The 25,180-nt window shown below is 37.9% G+C and overlaps 1 protein-coding gene and 1 pseudogene across 3 annotated transcripts in view; one reads left to right on the forward strand and one right to left on the reverse strand.

Moving 5' to 3' along the window:
• Nucleotides 1-25,180, forward strand: part of HOOK3 (hook microtubule tethering protein 3) — a 132,258-nt gene that overhangs the window by 86,932 nt on the left and 20,146 nt on the right. For all 3 annotated transcript variants that reach the window (XM_073218808.1, XM_037015081.2, XM_073218809.1), the window contains exons 14-21: nucleotides 1,404-1,473; nucleotides 3,807-3,947; nucleotides 8,534-8,621; nucleotides 12,550-12,584; nucleotides 21,611-21,693; nucleotides 22,644-22,744; nucleotides 24,293-24,397; nucleotides 24,846-24,917. In XM_073218808.1, the coding sequence (XP_073074909.1) occupies nucleotides 1,404-1,473; nucleotides 3,807-3,947; nucleotides 8,534-8,621; nucleotides 12,550-12,584; nucleotides 21,611-21,693; nucleotides 22,644-22,744; nucleotides 24,293-24,397; nucleotides 24,846-24,917 (695 nt within the window). The remainder of the gene's footprint in view (nucleotides 1-1,403; nucleotides 1,474-3,806; nucleotides 3,948-8,533; nucleotides 8,622-12,549; nucleotides 12,585-21,610; nucleotides 21,694-22,643; nucleotides 22,745-24,292; nucleotides 24,398-24,845; nucleotides 24,918-25,180) is intronic.
• LOC140845090 (large ribosomal subunit protein eL6 pseudogene) lies at nucleotides 3,955-8,511 on the reverse strand (annotated as a pseudogene).

The following is a 25,180-nucleotide window of genomic DNA, read 5'->3' on the forward strand; positions in this document are numbered from 1 at the left end:
GTTAAGACCATTCAGTGGGAGAAAGGAAAGTCTTTTCAGTAAATTGTGCTGGGAAAACTAGATACCACATCCAAAAGTGTGAAGTTACCATACACCATATACAAAAATGAACTCAAAATGGGTCAAAAGACCTAAATGAAAGTGCTAAAACTATAAAACTTAAAAAAAAAAAACAGGAAAATCATCATGGTGCTGGATTTGGCAGTGATTCCTTGGAATTGATATAAAAAACACAGGCAACAAAAGGAAAAATAGATAAATTGGACTTCATCAAAATTAAAAGCTTTTGTGCATCAGAGGACATTGTCAACAGAGTGAAAAGGGGACAAAAAAATGAGAACAACATATTTGCAAATCATATACATGAAAAGTGATTTATATCCAGAATATAGCTATATGTAATATAGAATATCAAAGTTCTTTTCTACAACTCAGCAATAACAAATGGGGAAAGAACTTGACTAGCATTTCTGTGAAGAAGATATACCAATGGCCAGTAAGCACATCAAAGACGTTTGATGCCATTAGTCATTAGAGAACTGCAAATCAAAGCAACAGTGAGATGCCAGTTCACACTTGTTAGGATGGCTACCAACCAAAAAAAGGAAACTAGCAAGTGCTGACAAGGATGTGGGAAAACTGGAACCTTCATGCATTGCTGGTTGGGCTGTAAAACAAAGCCACTGTGGAAGAGTTCGGTGATTCTTCAAAAAGTTAAACATAAAATTACCATGTGATCTAGTAGTTCCAATCCTATGTACATACCCTAAATAACTGAAAAAAAGGACTCAACCAGATACTGGTATACCAGCATTCATAGCAGCATTGTTCACAATAGCCAAAAAATGGAAATAACCCAAGTCCATTGACAGATGAATGAATGAAGGGAATGTGGTGTATACATATGGTGGAATACTATTTGGCGATGAAAAGGAGTGGCGTTCTAATAAATGCTACAGCATGGATGGATTTTCAAAACATTATGTTAAGTGAAGTAATCCAGACACAAAAGGACAAATAATACTTTGTGTCCATTTATATAAGGTCTCTAGAGTGGGGAAATTTGTGAAACAGACAAAAGGTAGAACAAAGGTTATGAGGGGCTGGGGAGAAAGGAATGGGGAGTTATAGCTTAAAGGCTACAGAATTTACGTTTTAGGTGATGAGTTTTGGAAATAGTATGATGGTTCCACAATATAGTGGATGTCCTTACTCTCATTTGTACATTTATAAATTGTTAAAATGATATTATAATAATGCCAGGCAACTGTGACATGGTCTATTCTTGACTAAAACAAAGATTTTAGCTCTTAAAGTTAATGCTCAAATTAGGGTTTCATATAGAAACTAAATAAGATAGTCCTGCTCTCTCTTAACCTGGCCTTCATGTTTATATTTTATAGGGTTAATGCCTCTAGGAAGTCAGGAGTCTTCAGATAGTCTCGCAGCAGAGATTGTTACACCAGAAATCAGGTAAGGAGATCATGGAGTTCGGTCACCCTCTACTATATTCCTGGAAAAAAATACAAAGAGGATTGGTTCCTAATCCTTCATTACTAACACTGTCAATGTAAATTCAATATATAATGTCCATGTTTTCAGCATGTGGAAACTTCCTTCAGCGGGCCCAAGAGACTTGATTTTCTCACTTGGATAGGAAAATGAAAGTTTTACATGTACACAGCAGACTAATTTAACTGTGCTTAGGTATCCTTGGCAAACATTTGCAATGAACCCACTTGGCCAAAGACAAGTTATACCTAGACATCAGCCTGCAAAATAATTAATCACTTAGATTTATCTATGGACTGCGTGGAAAGGTCCAGGAAAGATTTGATGTAGTAGACAGAAGAAGCATTTCTCCATCTCTACTACTCTTCCCTCCGTGGTACCACACATTTTTATTTAGTCATTACATTTAAAAAATTCCATTTGTTTTAATATATACCTGGCTTTATGTATAAAAGCAAAAAAATGGTAGTGAAGCACCAAGTGTGCAGCAGGGAGATGGTCCTGAATATTACTTTTACCTTCTTTGAACCTGTTTGATTCCACTTAAAATTGACACAGGCCTTGATTCTTCATAACATTGTTGGGGTTATTAAATAAAATAATAGCTGTGCAAGAGTTTTATACCTGTGAGGTTACAGTATGCATTCAAATACTTGTGAATAAATGAAAACAATTTTAATTTATCATTGTTGGCCTTATTTAAGACAGATAAAAGGAGTTTGTCTTTTTAAAAAGCACTCTTTTGACTGAAAAATTACACTTCTGGGAATTAATCCTAAGGAAATAACCAAGGATATGTACAAAGGTGTGTATATATAAAGCTGATCATTATTAACATGTAAAAGCTCAAAATTGGTAGCAATCAATCCCAAATAATTTGGCATTCATTAAATAATGATTCATCTATGTATTTTAACATGTCATTTAAAATATTATAGTATTTAAAGGTATAAAAAGATTGTGAAAATTTAAGTATAAATAGCAGATACAGTGTAGCATGTACTATGAGATCCATTTTTTAAAGTGTTTGCCTGTGTGCACATATCCATACAGTTAGAAGGCTGTATTTCTTTTTTATTTTATTATTTTATTTTTATTAAGGTATTATTGATATACTCTTATGAAGGTTTCTCATGAAAAAACAATGTGGTTACTACATTCACCCATATTATCAAGTCCCCCCAACACCCCACTGCAGTCACTGCCCGTCAGTATAGTAAGAAGCCAGAGTCACTGCTTGAGGCGGCTTGTATTTCAGCGATAATTATTCAGCACCATAGGATTATGGATGCTTTGTATTTTCTTCTCATTTATCTTTTTCCCCCTACATCGAGCATGTTTTACTTTGTAATTGAAAATATGCTGAAGTTTTTGTCCAAGTACAAAATATATCAAGGTCTATACAATTGATTGAGTTGGGTCACAGGTTTGGTTCGTCTTTTCAGTAGCAAAAGTAAGTGTACTTTATAAGATGTGTGGTTTTTACAAAATAAGAGCAGATGTTTTGTGTGTGTTTTTTTATTTTTTCTGTTTTCATGAGAAGCACCATGTTTTGTAGTATCTGGTCTTTCTTCACAGGCCCTCTAAAGATGACCTGATGTAAAATAAAGAAGTTTTATGTTCAACAAGTGTATCTTCCATTATATCGCCATATGAATTAATATTCAACTGTGTCATCCCTGCAGTAAATACAGTGGCAAGCTTTATGTGACTGTTGCCCTTAACAACCCTCATTGTGAGCTTTTGGGATAGCACAAAGGGTCCGAGCAGTGTAGTCCAGAAATTTGGCTCTGATAATCTGGTTTGTTAAGAAGAGTACAATTTTATATATCTAAGAATGGATGGACTGCATATCTTGAAGGCATTCTGCTTTGAATATTATACCTTGCCACCAAGTGATTGGTAATTTAAAAGCATATCATTGGAGGTCGTGTTTTTTTGCTTTGTTTATTAAGTGATCATGTTTTTTTATGAGAACCAAAGAACAAATATATAAATGCATTCATAGCTTAAATACTTCAATAAGAAAGGAAATAGGATTTTGAAACCTCATTTGTTACAAATTATAATACTTGGAGGTTCTATTATCTTCAGCTTATCCATGGTAAAAAGAAGTATTTAAGACCTGAAACGTAACATCTTAGACAGTTACAATAAGAGCTTAATTGTTGCAGATACTTCTTTGTTTTTCATTTCTGTTCTGTGTATTAAATCTGTAACTGTGTGAATAGTTGGATTTTGATAACTATATTGCAGTAGTATACCAGATAATCAGTTTTTCTTTTGCCATTCAGGGAGAAACTTATCCGTCTTCAGCATGAGAATAAGATGTTAAAACTTAACCAAGAGGGTTCAGACAATGAAAAAATTGCCTTGTTGCAGAGTCTTCTAGATGATGCAAATCTACGCAAGAATGAACTGGAAACAGAGAATAGGTAGGAATGTATCCAGGTGGCCCCATGAGACAGGTTTTTCTCATTTGCCTTGATTTTGATTCCCTTAAACAAAGGTTTGAATTGTATTTTGAAACGTGATGTGTTATTCCATTTCATTTTAAAAGTACTTGTGGACAGACTTGAGAAAAAGTGTCTTTTATAATAGTATTCCACTCTTTAGTGCTTAAAGCAAAATGATATCAAAGCCCTACCATTTTCCTTTTCTAATTCTAAAATTAAAAAATCTGACCGTTAATTCAGTCTTGCACAACAATTTCAATTCATAGTCCTTATCAGACTAAAACAGTTTACCCAGCTTTTACAAGCTTATGTTTCAGAGGATCAGTTGGTATTAGAACAACAATAGGATCCATCATAAGTAACAGAGCTTTTCTTAAAAATCTTATTTCTTGTGGCCCTAAAAGGAAATCATTCATCTTATGAGCAATTTGATTATTTTAAGAATTTAGAATCTACAAATTTAACAAGAAAATAACTTTCTGCTTATAAGTTTTCAGTGTATTGCTTTCTGCAGTCATTCAAAGCTACTTTAAAAGTAATAGTAGCTTACTCTGGTAAGAGTTACTTTTATATTTTGTTGTGACAGTCTTTGGATTTTTTTTCTTTTTGGAAATGTTTCTTAGATGCCAAACATAGTTTCTTTTCTTAAGTGCTATGATATTCTGTCATTTTTTAGGGATTTCACATTTTATTAATAGGTTCATAGTTTGCCTGATAGTACAGATTCTTTGTTTATCATACCCGATTGATTTGTCATTTCCCAGGTATGAGTCAGTTTTGTGAGACAGAATTGTTAGGACAATTTTACGTATCCTACCCTTCTACCTGTAGCTTTAATTTTTAAAGCTGCTAAAGTAGAATTGGCGAACAGTATAAATACCAGGGTGATTATTAGAGCATAATTAAGCATAAACAGAAGATAAAATTTTCATATCAATTCTTAGTAGCATAGATAATGGATACTTTTTTAAATACTTCAAAAAAGTGGAAAATGAGAAGGGGAGGAAGAAGAACTGTAGAGCACAGCTGGCATTCATGTGGGCCCAGGGTGAGAGTATCTTGTGTTCTCCTGCATCCCTTGCCCTGGGCTGTATTTTAGCCATCTTAGTTAGGAAAGCCGTCTCCTGACTCTAATTTCTTTCCAGTGAATCAGCACCCACCACTTCCTTTCCAGTGTTTGACACTGTTTCTCACAGGCTTCAGTTACTGGCCTCTGCCCCTTAGCAAGAGAATAGCTACTTGTCATTTATACAGAACTCCACTGTGTAGATAACTGTCTCCCAAGTCCCTGATATTTACAGCTATTTACAACTTTACTATTGTGTTTGTTTCTTAAATTGCAATACTGATGACAACTTCCCTCTATAGATTATAGCCATCTATGTATGACCTATAACAATAATAACAGCAGCTAACATTTATTATGCTCCTGTTTGTCCCCAACATTGTGTTCCGAACATTGTGCCAAGTGTTTTCAGTATGTGGTCTTATTTATCTTTTTTATCTGATGCCTGCTGACACTTGCTCAGAGAATTGTCTCAAAGTGCAGATGACCTCATTTCCTTCCCTCTCAGTGTATATCGTGGTCTCATGCTCACCCTCTCTGTAGGCCCCCTTGACAGTTAGTTGTAATTAGAGTGTTAACTAACTGAACACCCGATGGAGGAGAGAGGAGGTAGAGGCAGTTAACATTATAGAGTGCCTGCTGTGTGCAAGTACTATGCTAGACATTCTCTGTGTGTTATCTCAGTCCTCTAAATAAACCCATGAGGTATATAAGGTATATAAATATCTTATTTATCTCAGATTGCTTTCTGAAAAGATGGAACAAAGTTATAGCATCACTAGTAATGTATTGATATACCTCTCTCCCCATATTGAATACTGATTTTCAGTTAATTCTTTCACTTGTCAAAAAAGCACTCAGATTTTCTATTCCTTGATGTGAAAAACATGAGCTATTGCTACAGATTTGATTGGGTTCTTACTATGCTTTTGCTGTATTATAGAACCTGGAAGATTTATAAGAATTTCCTGAAATTTGTTGAGTAAAAAAACTTGCTTATTGAACTTTCTGGCTGTTTGGATTCTAAATACTCACTGTCTTGTTTGTCCTTAATTCAGGGCAGAGTGACTTCTACCACTGTTTCGCCGAAGCATTTCTTACTAAAATAACCAGTCATCTCTTAAATGGCCGATCCAGTGGAAGCATCTCTCTATTATATTCTTTTTTTTTTTAATGGATCAGTTATTTAATTAGTTTATTCGTAAGACATTTAGAACATCAATTTGTGAGGATAAATTCCATTTATGAGAGCAAACACAGAGGTTGCCCTGGAGCTGGGGAACAGCTTTGATTTTTGGCAGAATTTGTGAGTCCACAGCCTTCTGACCAACCTTGCGCTATTTTGTAAGCCCGTATTTCCCAAGATCTTGCCTTCCTAGTGCCTGGGCATACGCGGCTGCTGCTGCTTGAAGTAAGCGTCAGCCAGGTGTGTGGGGATTTCACACAAGATTAACTTTGATGGAGGTGGCGAGGATGTTTCTGATGTGCTCTACGTAGAGGCACGCAATTGGGGACTGGAGGCCCCGTCCCAAGTAGAAGCCAGTTCTCAGCTGCTTCAGGAAAACGACGCTCTTGCCTCTATGGGCCCAGTAAGGTGACCAGAGTGGTCCTGGGAGTGGTGCTGGCCTGCAGTTGTCACACATGCTGACTGAAGGGTTTTTGCCGTGGCTCAACAGCTTCCGAGGCGCACCTTGCGTGGGATAATACGTAGGCATTTTGCGAAGTTTAACACTCGGGTACCACCATTCTTATCACCACCAACTGGTTTTGTGACAGTAGCAAGAACCTTCTTTTCTTTTCAATCCTGGATTTAGCTGCTGAATATTCCCTCTTGTATGTGGCCTTTCTGGAGTATGTAGCCAGTCGGGAGTACCTGCCAATTCCTCTGACTAGGACAGGGTTTCTGCTACAGTGGGGCTTCCCTTCTTTGGCGTTTTGACCTTGAGGTCACCCTTGTTAACCTTGCTGCCAGCATCGGCCTTCCTGGCTTCAGGCTGCTTCTCCTTGATAACCAGCTTCTCAGCTTTTCCACGCACCATCTTGCAAGATGAAAGAGTACTGTGTTCCTTATTACTGACCATTTCCCCTTTCCTCAAACTGGTTTTTCCCTTTAATAGCACACCTCTCCTGTGCTTTGCCTAGTTGTCTTCACGGTGAGTTCCCCTTTACCATCCTTTGTTGATCTACCAGGGACCATTCTTGTTCCTCCTTTCCCCCCTTTTTACCTTCTAGTCCGTGTTACTGATACCTTGGCTTCAGTGGACTCCAGGTGGCTCCACATCTGTGTAGTGTTCAGCCAGACTCTGTGTGCTACAGATACAGGTGTCTGGCTGTTCGACCCACATCTCTAGGCAAACACAAAATGTCATTTTTAGCAAACACAAAATGAGGTTCTTCATATTCCTTGCCTGACCTGTTGCTCCAGTAGTCCCTTTCTCAGTAAATGTTTCTCAGTAGCTCAGACCCAAATCCTAAGTGTTATTTTTTTTCCTTGTGTTATTTACCCCTCTTCCCTTCAATTTCAGGCATATTTAGTAATAATTTTAGCAGCCTTCTGTTCTCCATGCCTGCACCTGGACCTTTTTGGGAACATCCTCCACCCTCAAACCAATGTAATCTTCTTCAAGTACTGTCTCGCCATGTGTCTCCCTTCTTGCAATCCTTCAACATCACCCAAGACCTAGGGAATCAAATGGTCTACTGAAAGCTGCACCATAATGACCTTCAGAATTGATGAAGGTCGGCTGCAGGATCAGTCTTATTAAAGCCTGGCCAGGTTGTTCTGGTTCAGCTCCACTGTAGGGTGATTCTAGCTCCTTGGGCGCTTTGCCCTGGACCGCACCCAGCCTCTGCTCTTCTCTTCCGGCTCCCCTCTAGCCATCCTTCCCTCAGAACTTATCACTCAGCCGCGTCGTTCTTCAGCTCAGCAAACCCACTCATTTCCCTGGGCCTTGGACGTGCTGAATTCTTTCTCGAATCCCCTTTTCACCCTTCACATGAGTGTTCTGTTCACGGTTCTAGTCTCCCTTGAAGTCAGGCCGGTCGCAGCTCCCTCACACGGTGATGTGCAGTCCCTGCTGCTCGAGTGATCCTCGTTCCTCCTGCACGCCTCTGTGGGCTGTGCTGAAGCACTTACCTCTTATTTTACTGTAACATTTGCCTCCCCACTAAATTCCTCGTGTGCAAGGATATTTTAATACTCATGCTGAGCATATTGGCGGACACATAGTTTGAATTAAAAAATATACTGAGGTAAATTCAGATAATTTAGATATGACTAAGTACACTAGTTTGACAAAATGTGGCCACTAAAATACTGTGTTGGAAATCATCATAGAAATTTCAAGCGATGCAAAAAGTAATCAGAAAAGTGAGCTCCTATTACTCTAACCTGAGGCTTAGTTTTGCTAATTATACTGTCTCTCTAACCAAAACAACAACCTAGGAAAAAAGCACAATAAGTCACAACTTGGAAAATTAACGTACATTTGATTTTTAGGCTGGTGAATCAGAGACTTCTGGAAGTACAGTCACAAGTTGAAGAATTGCAAAAATCTTTACAGGATCAAGGCTCGAAAGCAGAAGATGTAAGTTTTAATATGTACTAACCATGATCCACCAGTTTCACAATGCTAAAAAAACTTGTAACTCTTATTTTATGGTCTCTAGCCAAAAAACTTATAATTATATTGGTTATAGTAGAAGCAGTGTTTTTCTTTTACCAACATTCCTTATAAAAAAAGACCAGACAGAACTTCATTGTGTTTCTCAGATTCACACTGCTTGGAAGTAGTCATTTGTAGTTTATCAGCTGAGAAATTAACTGAGGTTTTGTGTTTTAAATGTGCTTAGCTCAGTATTCAGAGTGTAGGGTTTTCACTCAGGCTAACAACAAAACAATGCTGGTAGTAATTGGAAGGAGAAATTTTTTAGTCTAATTGATATTTAGGAAAGTAATGCCATCCCTAGAATCCCGCCATCTCTAGATTTCTGAATCCCGCACACATGCAAAAAACAGTCCACTGACCTTTTTGCATTCCCGTGGCTCATGGCATCTGTCACAGCCCTACCTGCTGGATGGGGTAGAGTGCGCTGAGCAGGTCAGCTCTTGCTCCCCATCTCTTGCAGGGCTCATATAGCACATAGTAGCCAATCTCCAGTGAAAGTCTAAATAAATCAGATTTTGCAAATTTCTTACATGTGAGCAGTATACAGTATAGCAGCAACTATAAAATACTCAACACTGTATAGAGGAGAAAATGCTAAATTTTAGTGACCACTCTTTGCTCCAGCCAGGTGGGTTTTTTTCTGTTGCCAGTGTGACTTGCTATAAACTCTGGCCTTTGAGTGTAAACCTACTCGGTTGTTCCCATTGATAGAGACATTTGGCGGGACCAGTGTCAAAACTATAGACATATCCATGCCCATCCAGCTTACAGACATAAGAGGGTGTAAAAGACAAAGGGAATCAAAAAAGGGATGTTAAACCAGTGTATTACTTAAAACCTGAGAATATGAGATGTAAGAAGTTCATCCATCAATGACCTAATTTTATGAGTTTCTTAAATATATGTCAAGTTTATCAAGGCAATATGCTTTTATAAGATGATGGTTTTAGTTTAGCCTGTAATTAATATGTTGCTAGCCCTTCCTTAGATTCCCAGTTCCTAAAATTGTCATCAGCACTTAAATTACATTATTCCCTTACTAGAATGAAACTTGTTTGAAATATCTTGGTTTACTATTTAAAATGCCTTTCTCCAGACTGCTAAATTACAAAGAGGTGAAGCAAAACCAATAGTGTATTAAAATACAAGTAAGCCTAGCTACTGCTAGGTGGTAACATTTCTGAGGTGAGTGAAATCACTAGGTCCCTTACACAGATATAAATGGGAACTTTGCTTTGTTCTGTAAGTCTCTGAGGAGAGTTTTGGTGATTTATTATGGTAGGGGGAGAACATGTAGTACACAGGAAGTAAAGGATGTCAGAGTATCAGTGTCAGTTCAGCCTTGTTGTTAGAGCAAAAACCATTGTCCTGGATTTGCTTACTTACGTTAAAACATACAGAAAGGAATTTATTATGTTAAAAGTAATTTTGCATAGCCTGATTGTCACTGTGGTAATCAAATCTGATTAAATAGGCTGTGTGTCATTACTTTAAGAGAACATATTTTAGAAGTGAGATATAAGCCCTAAAAGTACTATTTGCATAAATTAGTCAATTTATTGACTGCCTAGATGATAATGAGATGTCCTGCTCTAAATTCTTGGAAATTCTATCAGAGCTCTTTTCTATAAATAGAAAAGATTCAAATAGAAACATTCCTTTTTCTGATAACACCTCAAAATCATTTGGGGAAATAAATAGTATGGTACAGGACATGTGGCTCTTTGCCCTAGGGAATTTTTGATGCTTTTGTCTTCATTCTTTCACTAACCTAGTGTTGCATCTCAGGAATGTGTAATACATAGAACAATATGCCAAATGGAATCCATCCCCACCGAAGAACAGCATAAATTCTGCCTATTTCTGTTATCAAAAAGCACAGTCCTTTCATATGACCTTAAGTCAGAGTAGGGTGGTTTGCACATTTTTATTATTATTTTTATGTCATTTATTTTTAGCATGGAAGCAGAAAATCATTGTTATATCCAGGCATATGGATAATTTGAGCTAGCCACAGTGTATAAAACTCCAGAGAACGAGACAGGATGAGGAGACCATAGAAGAAAGAAAAATGTACATTTTTGAAAAAAAAAATGCATATCTTTTACTTCTGTTCATGAATTACTAAATGGTTCCTTCTGTTGGCTGCTGTGTTTGCTTCATACTAATATGTCTTCTCTGTCTCTTGGCATGGTTTCTGCTCAAGGCTATTGTAAGTATGGCTTCCTATTCACTTCTATATATTGAGCAGTTTTTTGATTTATACATTCTCTTCCATGACACAATTGACATATTGAAATTTTAGATTACGGGAATTTTATGCAAAATTAGTATACCAATATTACTTGTCTTACAGGCTTATGCCCTTTGCACTTTAAGATATTTAAAGGATATCAAAAACTTAACAAGTCAAACTAAAATGGATGCTGCTCTTATTTTTTCCTCCTATTCTACCCCACTGTTATAATTAGTTTTTATAATACTTTGAACCTTCCTGTCAAGGTCTAGCCTCCTGCTGCCCTGTAATTTGTAGTAACAGTCTCAGTTGGAGAGGTGTGGCAGCATGGAAGCAGAGAACGTGTGGAGACCTGGGTCTGGCGGACCTTGATTTCAATTGGGCATCTGCCTGTTTCAAGCTCCTGAACATCTCCCGAGCCTCAGCTTCCTCAGCAACAGATGGGCTGACATTACAGTGTTAGGAGGCCAACATGAGACGAAGCACAGGACGTGGCTTAGTGCCTGGTGTGGTGACCACTCATTGATTATTTCATTATGTATTAGCTCAGTTAAAATTAATTTTGCTAGATAGAGCCTAATCAAAACATAAGTGCAAAATTAAAGTTATCGTATTTAAAAGATGTTTTCATTTTTCCCTCTGTACTAAAGAAGGAACAAGCAGTAATTGGAAGTTAACAGTTACTGTATTCTCTTCTGTCTCGAGGAAGCAGAGATGAAGACACTGTGGTCCACTGGTCTAGCTGTAGTTAACATACTGAGCAAAGACGTGAATTTGATACCCTCAGGTCTGTGTTCAGATGGACTTAGAAGCAGCAGTTACAGTACTCATTCTCAAATAAGATGGCTGAAAATTGAAGGACTATTTTGGAGCTATTGATTGATTGGACAGTTTGTTTTATAAGCCTATAAATTTGGGTTTGACTAAATTTGCTATGTAACCATTTATGTTGAAATGAAATATTTCATTGAATTCATTAATATGTACCCTACAAGTTTAATTATGAAACCTAGTGTCCCACAGAGAGTGCCATTATTTATGTTTGTTTTTAGGCCAATGCTGATCTCCTGTTTTCTTAAATACCCAGTCAAAGCTGCATTCTGCAGCATCTCAAGTTCCATGCATGTATCATCCTCGCATTCCCATACCATCACATGAATTATTTGCAGCCTTTGCATATTCCTAAATCTCTGATCAAGTTAGTAAGTACGTATGGACATTGATCCCTGATTTTTTCATGATGCCAAGAAAATAATATAGTAGATTAAAAGTGTCTTAGGAAAGTGTCTTGGGAAAAGTCTGTTGTTGTTAGAGCATACTGAATCCAGGAATGTTAGGTCCATATGTAAGTGTCTTTTTTTTCTTCATTTCTCTGTAAGTAGAGAATTCAGATACGCCATTCCTAGGTGTGTTTTGTGGATTGGCAATCACATATAGGCTGCTTTCTCCCTAATCAAAGAGAAATAAATGTGAGTGTTTGTTTTGAACTCTTTGACCAGAGAGAGAGAGAGAGAGAGAGAGCTCAGAGGTGATTACTATTATACTCTTGATTTTTTAAAAATAATCAGTTTATTAGTTAAAGTGTTAAACTATTTTTTTTTCCATTTGCAGTCAGTTCTTCTAAAAAAGAAGCTTGAAGAACATCTGTAAGTATAAAAGCTGCTGAGACTCATTCTTACATCAGCTAGTGAAACATGCTTTGCTAGCTGGCTGCAGAGTGCCTAAGCAGTGCCACAGGTGGCCCTGGATGACAGCGGAAACCACAGGACATAGTAATGGTTTCTAAGGGGTCATCTCCACCCAAGGTCCTCAGATCCAAACAATTGCTACTTTAGAACTGTTTTCTTAAATATGATTCCAGGGTTTTATGTTTTCATGATAGTAATTTTTAACCATAGTTAGGAGTTTGAGACACTCAAGATCAGGAGGCAGAAGCCTTTTGCTGTAAAGGACCAGACAGCAATTACTTTAAGCTTTGCAAGTCATGGTCTGTGTCACAACCAACCACTTAGCTCTGTAGTTTGAAAGCAGCCACGGACAATATGTAAGATAAGATGACTGTGTTCCAATGAAACTTTATACATAGAAACCAGCAGCACGCTGAATTCAACCCACAGGCTACATTTTGCCAGCTTCAGAGTATGGCCAGCTGAATATTCCTTTTTAAGTAAAATTTTTGAAGTACTACAGAGCTTATCAGTGACAGATTTTCAAACATTTCCTTGAATCGCAAACATATATGAATGTGACTTTAATCTAAAAGATAAAATAAATTTTTTAATATTGTGTTTGTTTTTTCATGAGGAAGGAATCTTCATCCACCTTTACAGCTAGATAAGGTCGACACTGTTGGCCGTGTTCCATGATTTTTCTCACTAGTAACAACTGTAGTCCTTCCTGTCACTTCTAGTCACTCTGTCTGTGCAGTGACCGTGGGGTAGCCAAGAATGCCTAGCCTGTTGGAGTATGACAGTGTCACACTGTGATGAAACAGGCAGCCTCGGTACCCCCAGATAATGTCCACATGTTCTGCTATGACTGGAAAAAACTCCTGTGTTTTGGCAGTTGCCTCATGCTGTCCAATTTTTTTTTAAGTGGGGAAAAGTGAGATACTCCCAGCAACTGACACTTGCTGGCAAGTCTTAACAACAGGCAGATTTTTAGTGAACTAGAAAAAGAGAAAATGTTACCTTTCAGCCATTGCAAGGTTACTTAGTCAGAAGTTAGTACTGAACTCGGTCCTTTTTTTCATTTCCCATTCCTTTACTGCAAACAAAGAGAATACCTGTTGTTCCCTAAAACTGCAGTCTAACCATTGTTCTGTGTTCAGTCATTTTATTATGTGGTAAAAATCTTTATCAAAATGATGAGGGCTGTGTTACTTTACTGTGGCTGCCAAAGAAGTAACCACCAGCTGTGTGGCTAAAAACAGCAGAAATGTATTCTCTAACAGTTCTTGAGGCTGGAGTCTGAAATAAGGTACAGTCAGAATTGGCTTCTTCTGGAGGTTCTAAGGGAAGTCTGGTCCCTGCTCCTGTCCATGACGGTGCCAGCAGTCCTTGGCATTCCACTCCAAGCTCTGTCTCCAGCTTCATATGGCATTCTTCTGTCTGCTTGTTTGTGTCTTCACATGACCTTCTTGTAAGGACCATTGCATTTTGGGCCTGCTGATCCAGTGTAAACTCATAATAAGTAATGTCTGCAAAGACCATATTTCCAAATGATGTCACATTCATAGGAACTGGGGCTTAGGACTTTACCATATAGTAGACTCCCCCCTTCACCAAGTCCCCTCGACATACCCCATTAGTCACTGTCTATCAGCGTAGTGAGATGCTGTAAAATTACTACCTGTTTTCTCTGTGTTGCACAGCCCTCCCCGTGCCCCACACACATACGTAAGGCACCCTTTCTTCTTCCCCCCTCTTCTTCCTCCCTTCCCACCCATCCATGCCAGCCCCTTTCCCTTTGGTAACTGTTAGTCCATTCTTGGGTTCTGTGATTCTAATGCTGTTTTGTTCCTTCAGTTTTTCCTTTGTTCTTATATTCCACATGTGAGTGAAATCATTTGGTACTTGTCTTTCTCTGCCTGGCTTATTTCACTGACCATAATACCCTCTAGCTCCATCCATGTTGTTGCAAATGGTAGGATTTGTTTTCTTCTTATGGCTGAATAATATTCCATTGTGTATATGTACCACATCTTCCTTATCCATTCATCTACAGATGGACACTCAGGTTGCTTCCATTTCTTGGCTACTGTAAATAGTGCTGCGATAAACATAGGGGTGCACCTGTGTTTTTCAAACTGGGTTGCTGCATTCCTAGGGTAAATTCCTAGAAGTGGAATTCCTGGGTCTAATGGTATGTCTATTTTGAGCTTTTTGAGGAACCTCCATACTGCTTTCCACAATGGTTGAACTGATTTACATTCCCACCAGCAGTGTAGGAGGGTTCCCCTTTCTCCACAACCTCTCCAACATTTGTTGTTGTTTGTCTTTTCGATGATGGCGATCATTACTGGTGTGAGGTGATATCTCATTGTGGTTTTAATTTGCATTTCTCTGATGACTAGCAATGTGGAGCATCTTTTCATGTGTCTGTTGGCCATTTGAATTTCTTCTTTAGAGAACTGTCTGTTCAGCTCCTCTGCCCATTTTTTAATTGGATTGTTCGCTTTTTGTTTGTTGAGGTGTGTGAGCTCTTTATATATTTTGGATGTCAACCTTTTATCAGGTCTGTCATTTATGAATATATTCTCCCATGCCTTTTTGTTCTATTGATGGTGTCCTTTGCTGTACAGAAGCTTTTCAGCTTGATATAGTCCCACTTGTTCATTTTTGCTTTTGTTTCCCTTGCCTGGGGAGATATGTTCATGAAGAAGTCACTCATGTTTATGTCCAAGACATTTTTGCCTATGTTTTTTTCTAAGAGTTTTATGGTTTCATGACTTACATTCAGGTCTTCAATCCATCTGGAATTTACTTTTGTGTATGGGGTTAGACAATGATCCAGTTTCATTCTCTTCCATGTAGCTGTCCAGTTTTGCCAACACCAGCTGTTGAAGAGGCTGTCATTTCCCCATTGTATGTCCATGGCTCCTTTATCATATATTGATTGACCATATATGTTCAGGTTAATGTCTGGAGACTATTCTGTTCCACTGGTCTGTGGCTCTGTTCTTGTGCCAGTACCAAATTGTCTTGATTACTGTGGCTTTGTAGTAGAGCTTGAAGTTGGGGAGTGAGATCCCTCCCACTTTATTCTTTCTTCTCAGGTTTGCTTTGGCTATTCGGGGTCTTTGGTGATTCCATATGTATTTTAGAACTATTAGTTCCAGTTCGTTGAAGAATGCTGTTGGTAATTTGATAGGGATTATAGTGAATCTGTATATTGGTTTGGGCAGGATGGCCATTTTGACAATATTAATTCTTCCTAGCCAAGAGCATGGGATGAGTTTCCATTTGCTAGTGTTCTCTTTAATTTCTCTTGAGTGTCTTGTAGTTTTCAGGGTACAGGTCTTTCACTTCCTTGGTTAGGTTTATTCCTAGGTGTTTTATTCTTTTTGATGCAATTGTGAATGGAGTAGTTCTCCTGATTTCTCTTTCTATTGGTTCATTGTTAGTGTATAGGAAAGCCACAGATTGCTGTGTGTTAATTTTGTATCCTGCAAGTTTGCTGTATTCCGATATCAGTTCTAGTAGATTTGGAGTGGAGTCTTTAGGGTTTTTTATGTACAATATCATATCATCTGCAAATAGTGACAGTTTGATTTCTTCTTTACAAATCTGGATTCCTTGTATTTCTTTGTTTTGTCTAATTGCCGTGGCTAGGACCTCCAGTACTATGTTGAGTAACAGTGGGGAGAGTGGGCATCCCTGTCTTGTTCCCGATCTCAGAGGAAAAGCTTTCAGCTTCTCACTGTTCAGTATGATGTTGGCTGTGGGTTTTTCTTATATGGCCTTTATTATGTTGAGGTACTTGCCCTCTATACCCATTTTGTTGAGAGTTTTTATCATGAATGGATGTTGAATTTTGTCAAATGCTTTTTCAGCGTCAGTGGAGATGATCGTGTAGTTTTTGTCCTTTTTTTTGTTGATGTGGTGGATGATGTTGATGGATTTTTGAATGTTATACCATCCTTGCATCCCTGGGATGAATCCCAGTTGATCATGGTGCATGATCCTCTTGATGTATTTTTGAATTCGGTTTGCTAATATTTTGTTGTGTATTTTTGCATCTACGTTCATCAAGGATATTGGTCTGTAATTTTCTTTTTTTGTGGTTTCTTTGCCGGTTTTGGTATTAGGGTGATGTTGGTTTCATAGAATGAGTCTGGAAGTATTCCCTCTTCTATTTTCGGAAAACTTTAAGGAGAATTGCTATTATGTCTTCTCTGTATTTCTGATAAAATTCCAAGGTGATTCCATCTGGCCTGGCAGTTTTGCTCTTGGGTAGTTTTTTGATTACCGCTTCAATTTATTTGCTGGTAATTGGTCTGTTTAGGTTTTCTGTTTCATCCTTGGTCTGTCTTGAAAGGTTGTATTTTTCTAGGAAGTTGTCCATTTCTTCTAGGTTTTCCAGCTTGTTAGCATACAGTTTTTTTGTAGTATTCTCTAATAATTCTCTGGAGTATTTCTGTGGGGTACATCATGATTTTTCCTTTCTCATTTCTGATTCTATTGATGTGTGTAGATTCTCTTTCTTTTTACAAGTCTGGCTAGGGGCTTATCTATTATGTCCCTCCTTCTGCTGACTTTAGGCCTCATTTGTTCTTCTTTTTCCAATTTTGATAATTGTGTCTTTAGACTATTCATTTGGAATTGTTCTTCCTTCTTTAAATATGACTGGATTGCTATATACTTTCCTCTTAAGACTGCTTTCACTGCGTCACACAGAAGTTGGGGCTTTGTGTTGTTGTTGTCATTTGTTTCCATATATTGCTTGATCTCTATTTTGATTTGGTCGTTGATCCATTGATTATTGAGCTATTGTAAACACAGTCTGATGATTCTTTATTTCTCTCCCTTCTTATTCCTCCTCCTCCATTCTTTGTATGTTAGGTGTTTTGTGCTCTTTTGTGTTTCCTTTTACTGCTTTTGTGGGTAGTTAATTTTATTTTTTGCCTTTAGTTAGTGTTTGATTGTTCCACTTTCTTTGCTGTGATTTTATTTTCTCTGGTCACATCTGTTTAGCCTTAGGAGTGCTTCCATCTAGTGCAATCCCTCTAAAATACTGTGTAGAGGTGGTTTGTGGGAGGCAAATTCCCTCAACTTTTGCTTGTCTGGGAATTGTTTAATCCCTCTTTTGTATTTAAATGATAATCATACTGGATACAGTATCCTTGGTTCAAGGCCCTTCTGTTTCATTGCATTAAATATATCATGTCATTCTCTTCTGGACGGTAAGGTTTCTGTTGAGAAGTCTGATGATAACCTGATGGGTTTTCCTTTGTAGGTGACCTTTTTCCTCTCTCTAGCTGCCTTTAATACTCTGTTCTTGTCTTTGATCTTTGCCATTTTACTTATTATGTGTCTTGGTGTTGTCCTCCTTGGTTCCCTTGTGTTGGGAATTGTGTGTGCTTTCGTGGTCTGAGAAACTATTTCTTCCCCCAGTTTGGGGAAGTTCTCAGCAATTATTTCTTCAAAGACACTTTCTATCCCTTTTTTTCTCTCTCCTTCTTCTGGTACCCCTATAATGTGGATATTGTTCCATTTGGATTGGATTGGTCACACAGTTCTCTTAATATTCTTTCATTCCTGGAGATCCTTTTGTCTCTCTCTGTGTCAGCTTCTCTGTGTTCCTGTGCTCTGATTTCTATTCCATTAATGGCCTCTTGCATCTCATCCATTCTGCTTTTAAGTCCTTCAAGAGATTGTTTTATTTTTGTACGCTCTCTCCTTAGAGCTCTTGCATATTTCTCTGCAAGTCCATCAGCATGGTTATGACCTTTATTTTGAATTCTTTTTCAGGAAGATTGGTTTAATCTGTCTCCCCAGATTCCTTCTCAGGGGTGGATGTCTGGGTTAGTTTGGTCTGGATCAAATTCTTCTGCCTTTTCATGGTGATAGAGGTAGTCATAGGCAGTTGGCGCATGTGTCGGCTGGGAGAACCAAGTCCCTGGGAGAATGGCGACCCCTAATGGCTTGTGCTAGGCAGTTGCACACAGACGGGGTCTCTGATTCTTGCCCGCCTGCTGTGGAGTAAGCTTCCTGAGGTTGCTGTGGGCGTGGCCAGTCTCAGGCTGCTGCTCCGCTCTAGTGGGGCCGTGCCAGTGGGGGAATGGGCAGGAGGCTGTTTATTGCCGTGAGGGGCCTCCGAGCTGCACTGCCAGCCAAGGTGTTAGGGCGCCAGGAGTTCCCTGGGATTCCCAGTTACTGGGTTGATTGCGCCGGGGCGTTTCCATCCAGCTGTGGGGTCCCTGTCCCTTTAAGACTTTCAAAAAGCACTCACTTTTCTTCTGTCCCAGGGGCGCCAGCTGCAGGGACCTACTCACAGGGTTTACTGTCCCGTTACCCTAGTACCCAGCACCCCATGCACTGTGTGTCTGCGCTCCAGTGCGGATGGCTAGGGCTGGGTGTTTAGCAGGCCTCGGCTCCCACTCCCTTCCTGCTCTGACTCCTGTCCTCCCGCCGGGGAGCTCTGGTGAGGGGCGCTTGTGTCCTGCCGGGCCGTGGCTTGTATCTTACCCCCTTCGTGAGGCGCTGGGTTCTCTCAGGTGTAGATGTAGCCTGACTGTTGTCCTGTATCTTCTGGTCTCTCTTTTAGGAATAGTTGTATTTGTTGTATTTTCAAAAATATATGTTTTTGCAGCAGCAGAATCACAGAACCCAAGAATGGACTAATAGTTACCAAAGGGAAAAGGACTGGGGACCATGGGTGGGAAGGGAGGGATAAGGGTGGGGAAAAAGAAAGAGGACTGGGGACCATGGGTGGGAAGGGAGGGATAAGGGTGGGAGAAAAAAAACGGGGAGGGCTGTGCAACAGAGAGGACAAGTAGTGATTTTACAGCATCTTACTACACAGATGGACAGTGACTGTGAAGGGGTATGTGGGGGGTACTTGGTGAAGGGGGGAACCTAGTAAACTTAATGTTCTTTCTGTAATTGTAGATTAATGATACCAAAAAAAAACATGTAAAGCAGAATTCTGAAATGAGTACTTAGTCTATACATGCATATATAAAAATAAGTATTTAATAAAGGATGCAGAATAAAAAAAGGAAAAAATATATATATATATGTTTTTGGGAGATTTCTCTTTTCCTACTCATGCCGCCATCTTTGCTCCTCTAAATCTACCATATATTTTTGGAGAAGACAATTTATCCTATAACTGAGTTCATAGACATCTCAAAAGATGCATTCTCATGCAAATGTAAAATTACAATGGAGAACTTTTATACACACTAAATTGGTAAAATTTAAGAAGACATGCTAAGTATTGTCCAAGATGTTGAGCAGTAGTAATTCTCATCCATTGCTGGTTGGCATATACCTCAGTTTAGTTAGTAATGTGAACACGCACATATTCTGTGAACCATCAGCTCCACTCCCCTGTGTATACACTGGATTCCTAGAGGTGGTGTTCTCCATGTGAACCAGGAGACACATAAGAGAAAGTACAAATGAACATGGTTTATTATCACAGAAAAGTAGAAACAATACAAATACCACCAGTTATAAAATGATGGATAGTAGAGGTATATCAAACAATAAAACATTATCCAGCAATAAAAATGTATACAATTAACACATCAGGAAAGATGAATGAGTCACAGAACAAGGCAGAATAGTGTATAAATAAAAATTTGGCAAATTAAGCAATGTATTATTAATGATACACTGAATGGATAAAGAAGATGTACATATACACAATGGAATATTATTCAGCCATAAGAAGAAAACAAATCCTACCATTTGCAACAACATGAATGGAGCTAGACGGTATTATGCTCAGTGAAATAAGCCAGGCGGAGAAAGACGAGTTCCAAATGATTTCACTCATATTAGCAATACACACAAAGGCCTGTCACAAAAATCATAAGAATTGTTAAAATTCTGGATTTTGTTAACTCTGCAAAGAGGATAAAGACTCACAGGCTTCTGAGGTCCTAAGATAATTTCTGTTTTATAACCTTATTCACTGACTTAGTTTTTCTTACTCTTTGAAGTCTATATATTTTTTGTGTATCTATGTATATATTTGTTACACCCTCAAAAAAAGAATTTGTCAAACTAGAAAGAAATTTATTAAAGTATTATGCATAGTAAAGACCAGATAGGAATAGACTTAAGTTCTCTGTTTTCCTTTTAGTTTTTTCTGTATTTCCCAGTTTTTGCAGCCTTTTATCCAGCTCTCAGATTACAGTGTCTTAGTAAATACTATAGGGAATTATATGTACTATACAAATACCAGGAAAAACTTGCTGTTCATGCTTTTTTAAAAAATTTTGTATTAGAATATAACTAACATACAGTAAAGTACTCAAATCCAAAGTCCCTAGGTGTACAGCTTGATGAATGCTTTCCTGCATACACAGGTAACCCACATCAACATAGTATTTCCAGCAACCCACCAGGAAGGATTCTTTGTTCCCCCTTCTAAATGACTGATTACATCCCCAAGCAAGCCACAATGCTGATCCCATAACACCTTTCATTAGTTTTCAGACTTCCTGAACCTCATAGAAAAGGAAGCATGCAGTATTTCCCTTTTGTGTCTGATTTCCATCATTCAACATTATGGTGCGAATCCATGTGGGTGCATGTATCCTTAGTTTATACTTTTTATTGGTGTGTAGTGTTCTTCCTATTAATTCTTATTTTTAGAACTTCATTCTCTTTGCAGTAAGAGTTTGCATTGTTAAACTGCTGCAAAGTTTTAAATTTAATTTTTACAATATCCTCTTCCTAGAAAAAAAAAAAGATCATATGAAATTCCTTGTACCCTGTTGTGCATGTTTATCTAAGAGAAATGACTGTTTCAAACTGAGATTTTTGTCTCTGTTTTTTACTTATTTTAGAAATATATTAAATTCATGTTGGATTAGTCTTTTCATGTTTGTTTCATAGCACTTGTGTGCTATGCAAGTGTATTCCAAAAATAGTGAACTTAGATCTTTCAAGTAGAAAAAATAGTATGTAACACAGTGTTATATATGTTGTTATAGAGAGAAGCTTCATGAAGCCAATAATGAATTGCAGAAGAAGAGAGCTATTATTGAAGATCTTGAACCAAGATTTAATAATAGCTGTGAGTTTTCCTAATTAGCATAATTTAAAATGGGTTAGCCATGTATTACTCCAGTGATAGTTTGCATAAAATTGTTTCTTTTAGAAATAGGCCCTATTACATATTGTAAAAATTAAAGAATTTGCCTTATTTTTCAGAAAGAATGTATAATCATCTTTATGGTAGTTTTAATTATAGTTCTGAATGTTTCCTTACCTGTAGATGCTAATGCTTATTTTACAAAATTACTTTAATTGCTGCATGTGAGTCAGTGAACCTTTTAACCTTTGTTGATATTTACACATGTAGGCAGCTTGACTTCACTGACTCCTGTGTAGAGGTAGGAGTAGGACCTGGCTTGTACTTTTTTTTATTGTAGTAAAATACCCATACCATAAAATGACCACTTCAGCCACATGTTAGTGTGCAGTTCTGTGACAGTGAGCACGTTCACACTGCTGTACCACCACCAGCCACCTCCAGAGCTTCTCCTTTTCCCAAATTGAACCTCCCCATTTTCTCCTGTCCCCCCAAGCCTGTGGTAACCACTATGCTACTTTCTTTCTCTGTGAATTGAACTATTCTAAGTAACTCAAATGGAATCATACAGTATTTGTCCTTCCATGTCTAGCTTATTTCACCTGCATAAAGTCTTTCGTTTTCACGTAGTATGATGTCTCCTATTGTAGCACATTTCAGAATTGAGGCTGAACGATACATATACCACATTTTGTTTTATCTGTTCATCTGTCACTGGATACTTTTTAATTTGTGTACACCCACACTGGAGTTTTTGTTTACATATAAGAAAAGTTTTTTTTCAACATATATACAAATATACTTTTTAAAAATAAAATTATATAGAAGAACAGACATCTCTCAAGGCTATTAACTATTATTTTAGCAGTTGAAATATTTTCAAAGTTGATAACAATCTAAAACAAAATTTTTTTTCACTATCTCATCTGTAGCCTTAAAAATTGAAGAATTACAGGAAGCTTTAAGGAAGAAAGAAGAGGAAATGAAGCAAATGGAAGAACGATATAAAAAATACTTAGAGAAAGCCAAAAGTGTGAGTTACATTTGGGCATTTTGTCCACTTTCTGATCGTGTTTCACTGACATCTCAAAATAGAGTGCATGTGCAGTGACTTCTTACACAGACTGCTTTTAGGAAAAGGGGAAAAGAAAACTTTAGGCAAAGAACCCGAGCAGGAAATGGGTGATCAAAATAGGTCACCCCACAGATTACCACTAATTACCAGATGAATTACCAAGAGGAAAATGTTTTTTATGTAGGAAAGAAGTGGCTGTCAGCACCTTAACTAATAATCAAAATTAGCTACAGTAATGGTAGAACAGCCAACATCTTGTGCCTTCTGATGGAATATATTATCAATAAATCTTTTAGACCTAACTTTCAGTTCCCACAGAAAATGAGGTTACTGGAACAAAGTTAAAAAACACCTTCAAGAAATGATCAGATAAATCCAGAATTTGGTATAAAAGTCACTGTTAGAAAAAAACAAAAATAGGCATTGGAATGTGGGGGAGCCCAAGAAGCTGTTCGAGTTTAAAAGAGTCTGAAGGGACCTAAGAACCAAATGCAGTATATTAATCTTTGGGTCCTGGATTGGGGGTAGAAGGGGCAGTTATGAAAGACATTTTCGAGATGTGGATTTGGACTGAATAGTGATGATTTTAGAATGGCCTGTTTTCTTACACATGATAGCGATATTGTGATTATATAGGAGAATGCCCTTAGTCTAGGAGATGTATATTGAAGTATTTGAAGGTCACATGTTTATAAGTTCTGCATTTTGTTTAAAATAGTTTGCCAAAGAAGCAAGTGCGTGTGTGTGGACAGCATTCACATGTGGCAGTGCAGCAATTGGTGAATCTGGAGTGAAAGGAAATGGCTTTTTACTGTTCTGCTCTTTCAAGCTTTCTTTTTTTTTTTTATTAAGGTATCATTGATATACAATCACATGAGCAGCATTGTATATGCTAGATTCCCCCCATTATCAAGTCCCCACCACATACCCCATTACAGTCACTGTCCGTCAGCATAGTGAGATGCTCTAGAGTCACTGCTTGTCTTTCAAGCTTTCTATAGGTTTGATTGTTTTTGACAGGACAAGTTACAGGCCTAAAAACAAAAACCCTTTCTCAGAAGACCTCTAGTTGGCCACTAGAAATACATCACATGCCCACGCCTGACTGAGCCGGTGGGAGAGGGTGAGATGGGCCGCACACATAGGCCTTGAAACCAGCTGTGCTCCTGGAGCGACAGCTGGCCAGAGGCAGAGAGCTCGCTGACCCAAGCCAGAGGACAGGGAAAGGGAGGAAGCTGTCAGTCATGCCAGCTTTAGTATTACTTATTAATTTTAAGCCAGAGCTACTTTGACAATTGATTCTTATACATGATTTTCAAAAAGTTTTATGCAAAGTTACAATAATTCAGTATTTTTTCACACATTTAAATTTTAAAATGTCCCTATAAGATAGTTTTGATTCTTGTAAGGCTTATCCTTTGATTTTTTTTTTTAATAACTGCTGCCTTAGATGTTATATTCTTTAAGTTTGAGGCTTTTAAATTTTTTATTTTATTGTTTTTTCAGGTTATCCGCACTTTAGATCCTAAACAGAATCAAGGAGCCGCACCAGAAATACAGGCTCTTAAAAATCAGCTCCAGGAACGGGACCGACTGTTCCATTCATTAGAGGTAGTTCACTTTCCTGTATAATGACACTGGTTATTTTTTTTTATTTTTTTGAGAGGGCATCTCTCATATTTATTCATCAAATGGTTGTTAACAACTATAAAATTCTGTATAGGGGGGTCAGTGCTCAATGCACAATCATTAATCCATCTCAAGCCTAATTCTCATCAGTCTCCAATCTTCTGAAGCATAACGAACAAGTTCTTACATGGTGAACAAATTCTTACATAGTGAATAAGTTCTTACATGGTGAACAGTACAAGGGCAGTCATCACAGAAACTTTCGGTTTTGATCACGCATTATGAACTATAAACAATCAGGGATGACACTGGTTTTTTATTGTTTTCTAGAAAGAAATACATTCCATGAATTTAGACAGTTAATTGCGAGTATTTTACTGATATTGAATTGGTTTTTGTCTTTACTTGTTTATATGTGCTTGTGTTTTAGAAAGAATATGAGAAAACGAAGAGTCAAAGAGAGATGGAGGAGAAGTGTATTGTTAGTGCCTGGTACAATATGGTAAGAAAACAGCACTTTAAAACATACTGCGAAGTTCCATTAGTGTGTCATATTTATTATGCTGCCTTTACTATAGAAGTAGTTCTACCAGATAAATCTGAAAGTAATTCTAACACACATAAATTAACATTTGTACAGCATTTACAAAACCTAAATGCTGATCTTAGGACTGAGAAGCAGATATGAGAACCGCTATAAACAGGGTTAGGACATTTTCAGCCCATCATTGTCCCTAGAGGATAGAAAAATAAGGAACAGTTTAG

This window comes from Manis javanica, chromosome 12 (assembly GCF_040802235.1).
Source record: "Manis javanica isolate MJ-LG chromosome 12, MJ_LKY, whole genome shotgun sequence".
Lineage (NCBI taxonomy): Eukaryota > Metazoa > Chordata > Mammalia > Pholidota > Manidae > Manis > Manis javanica.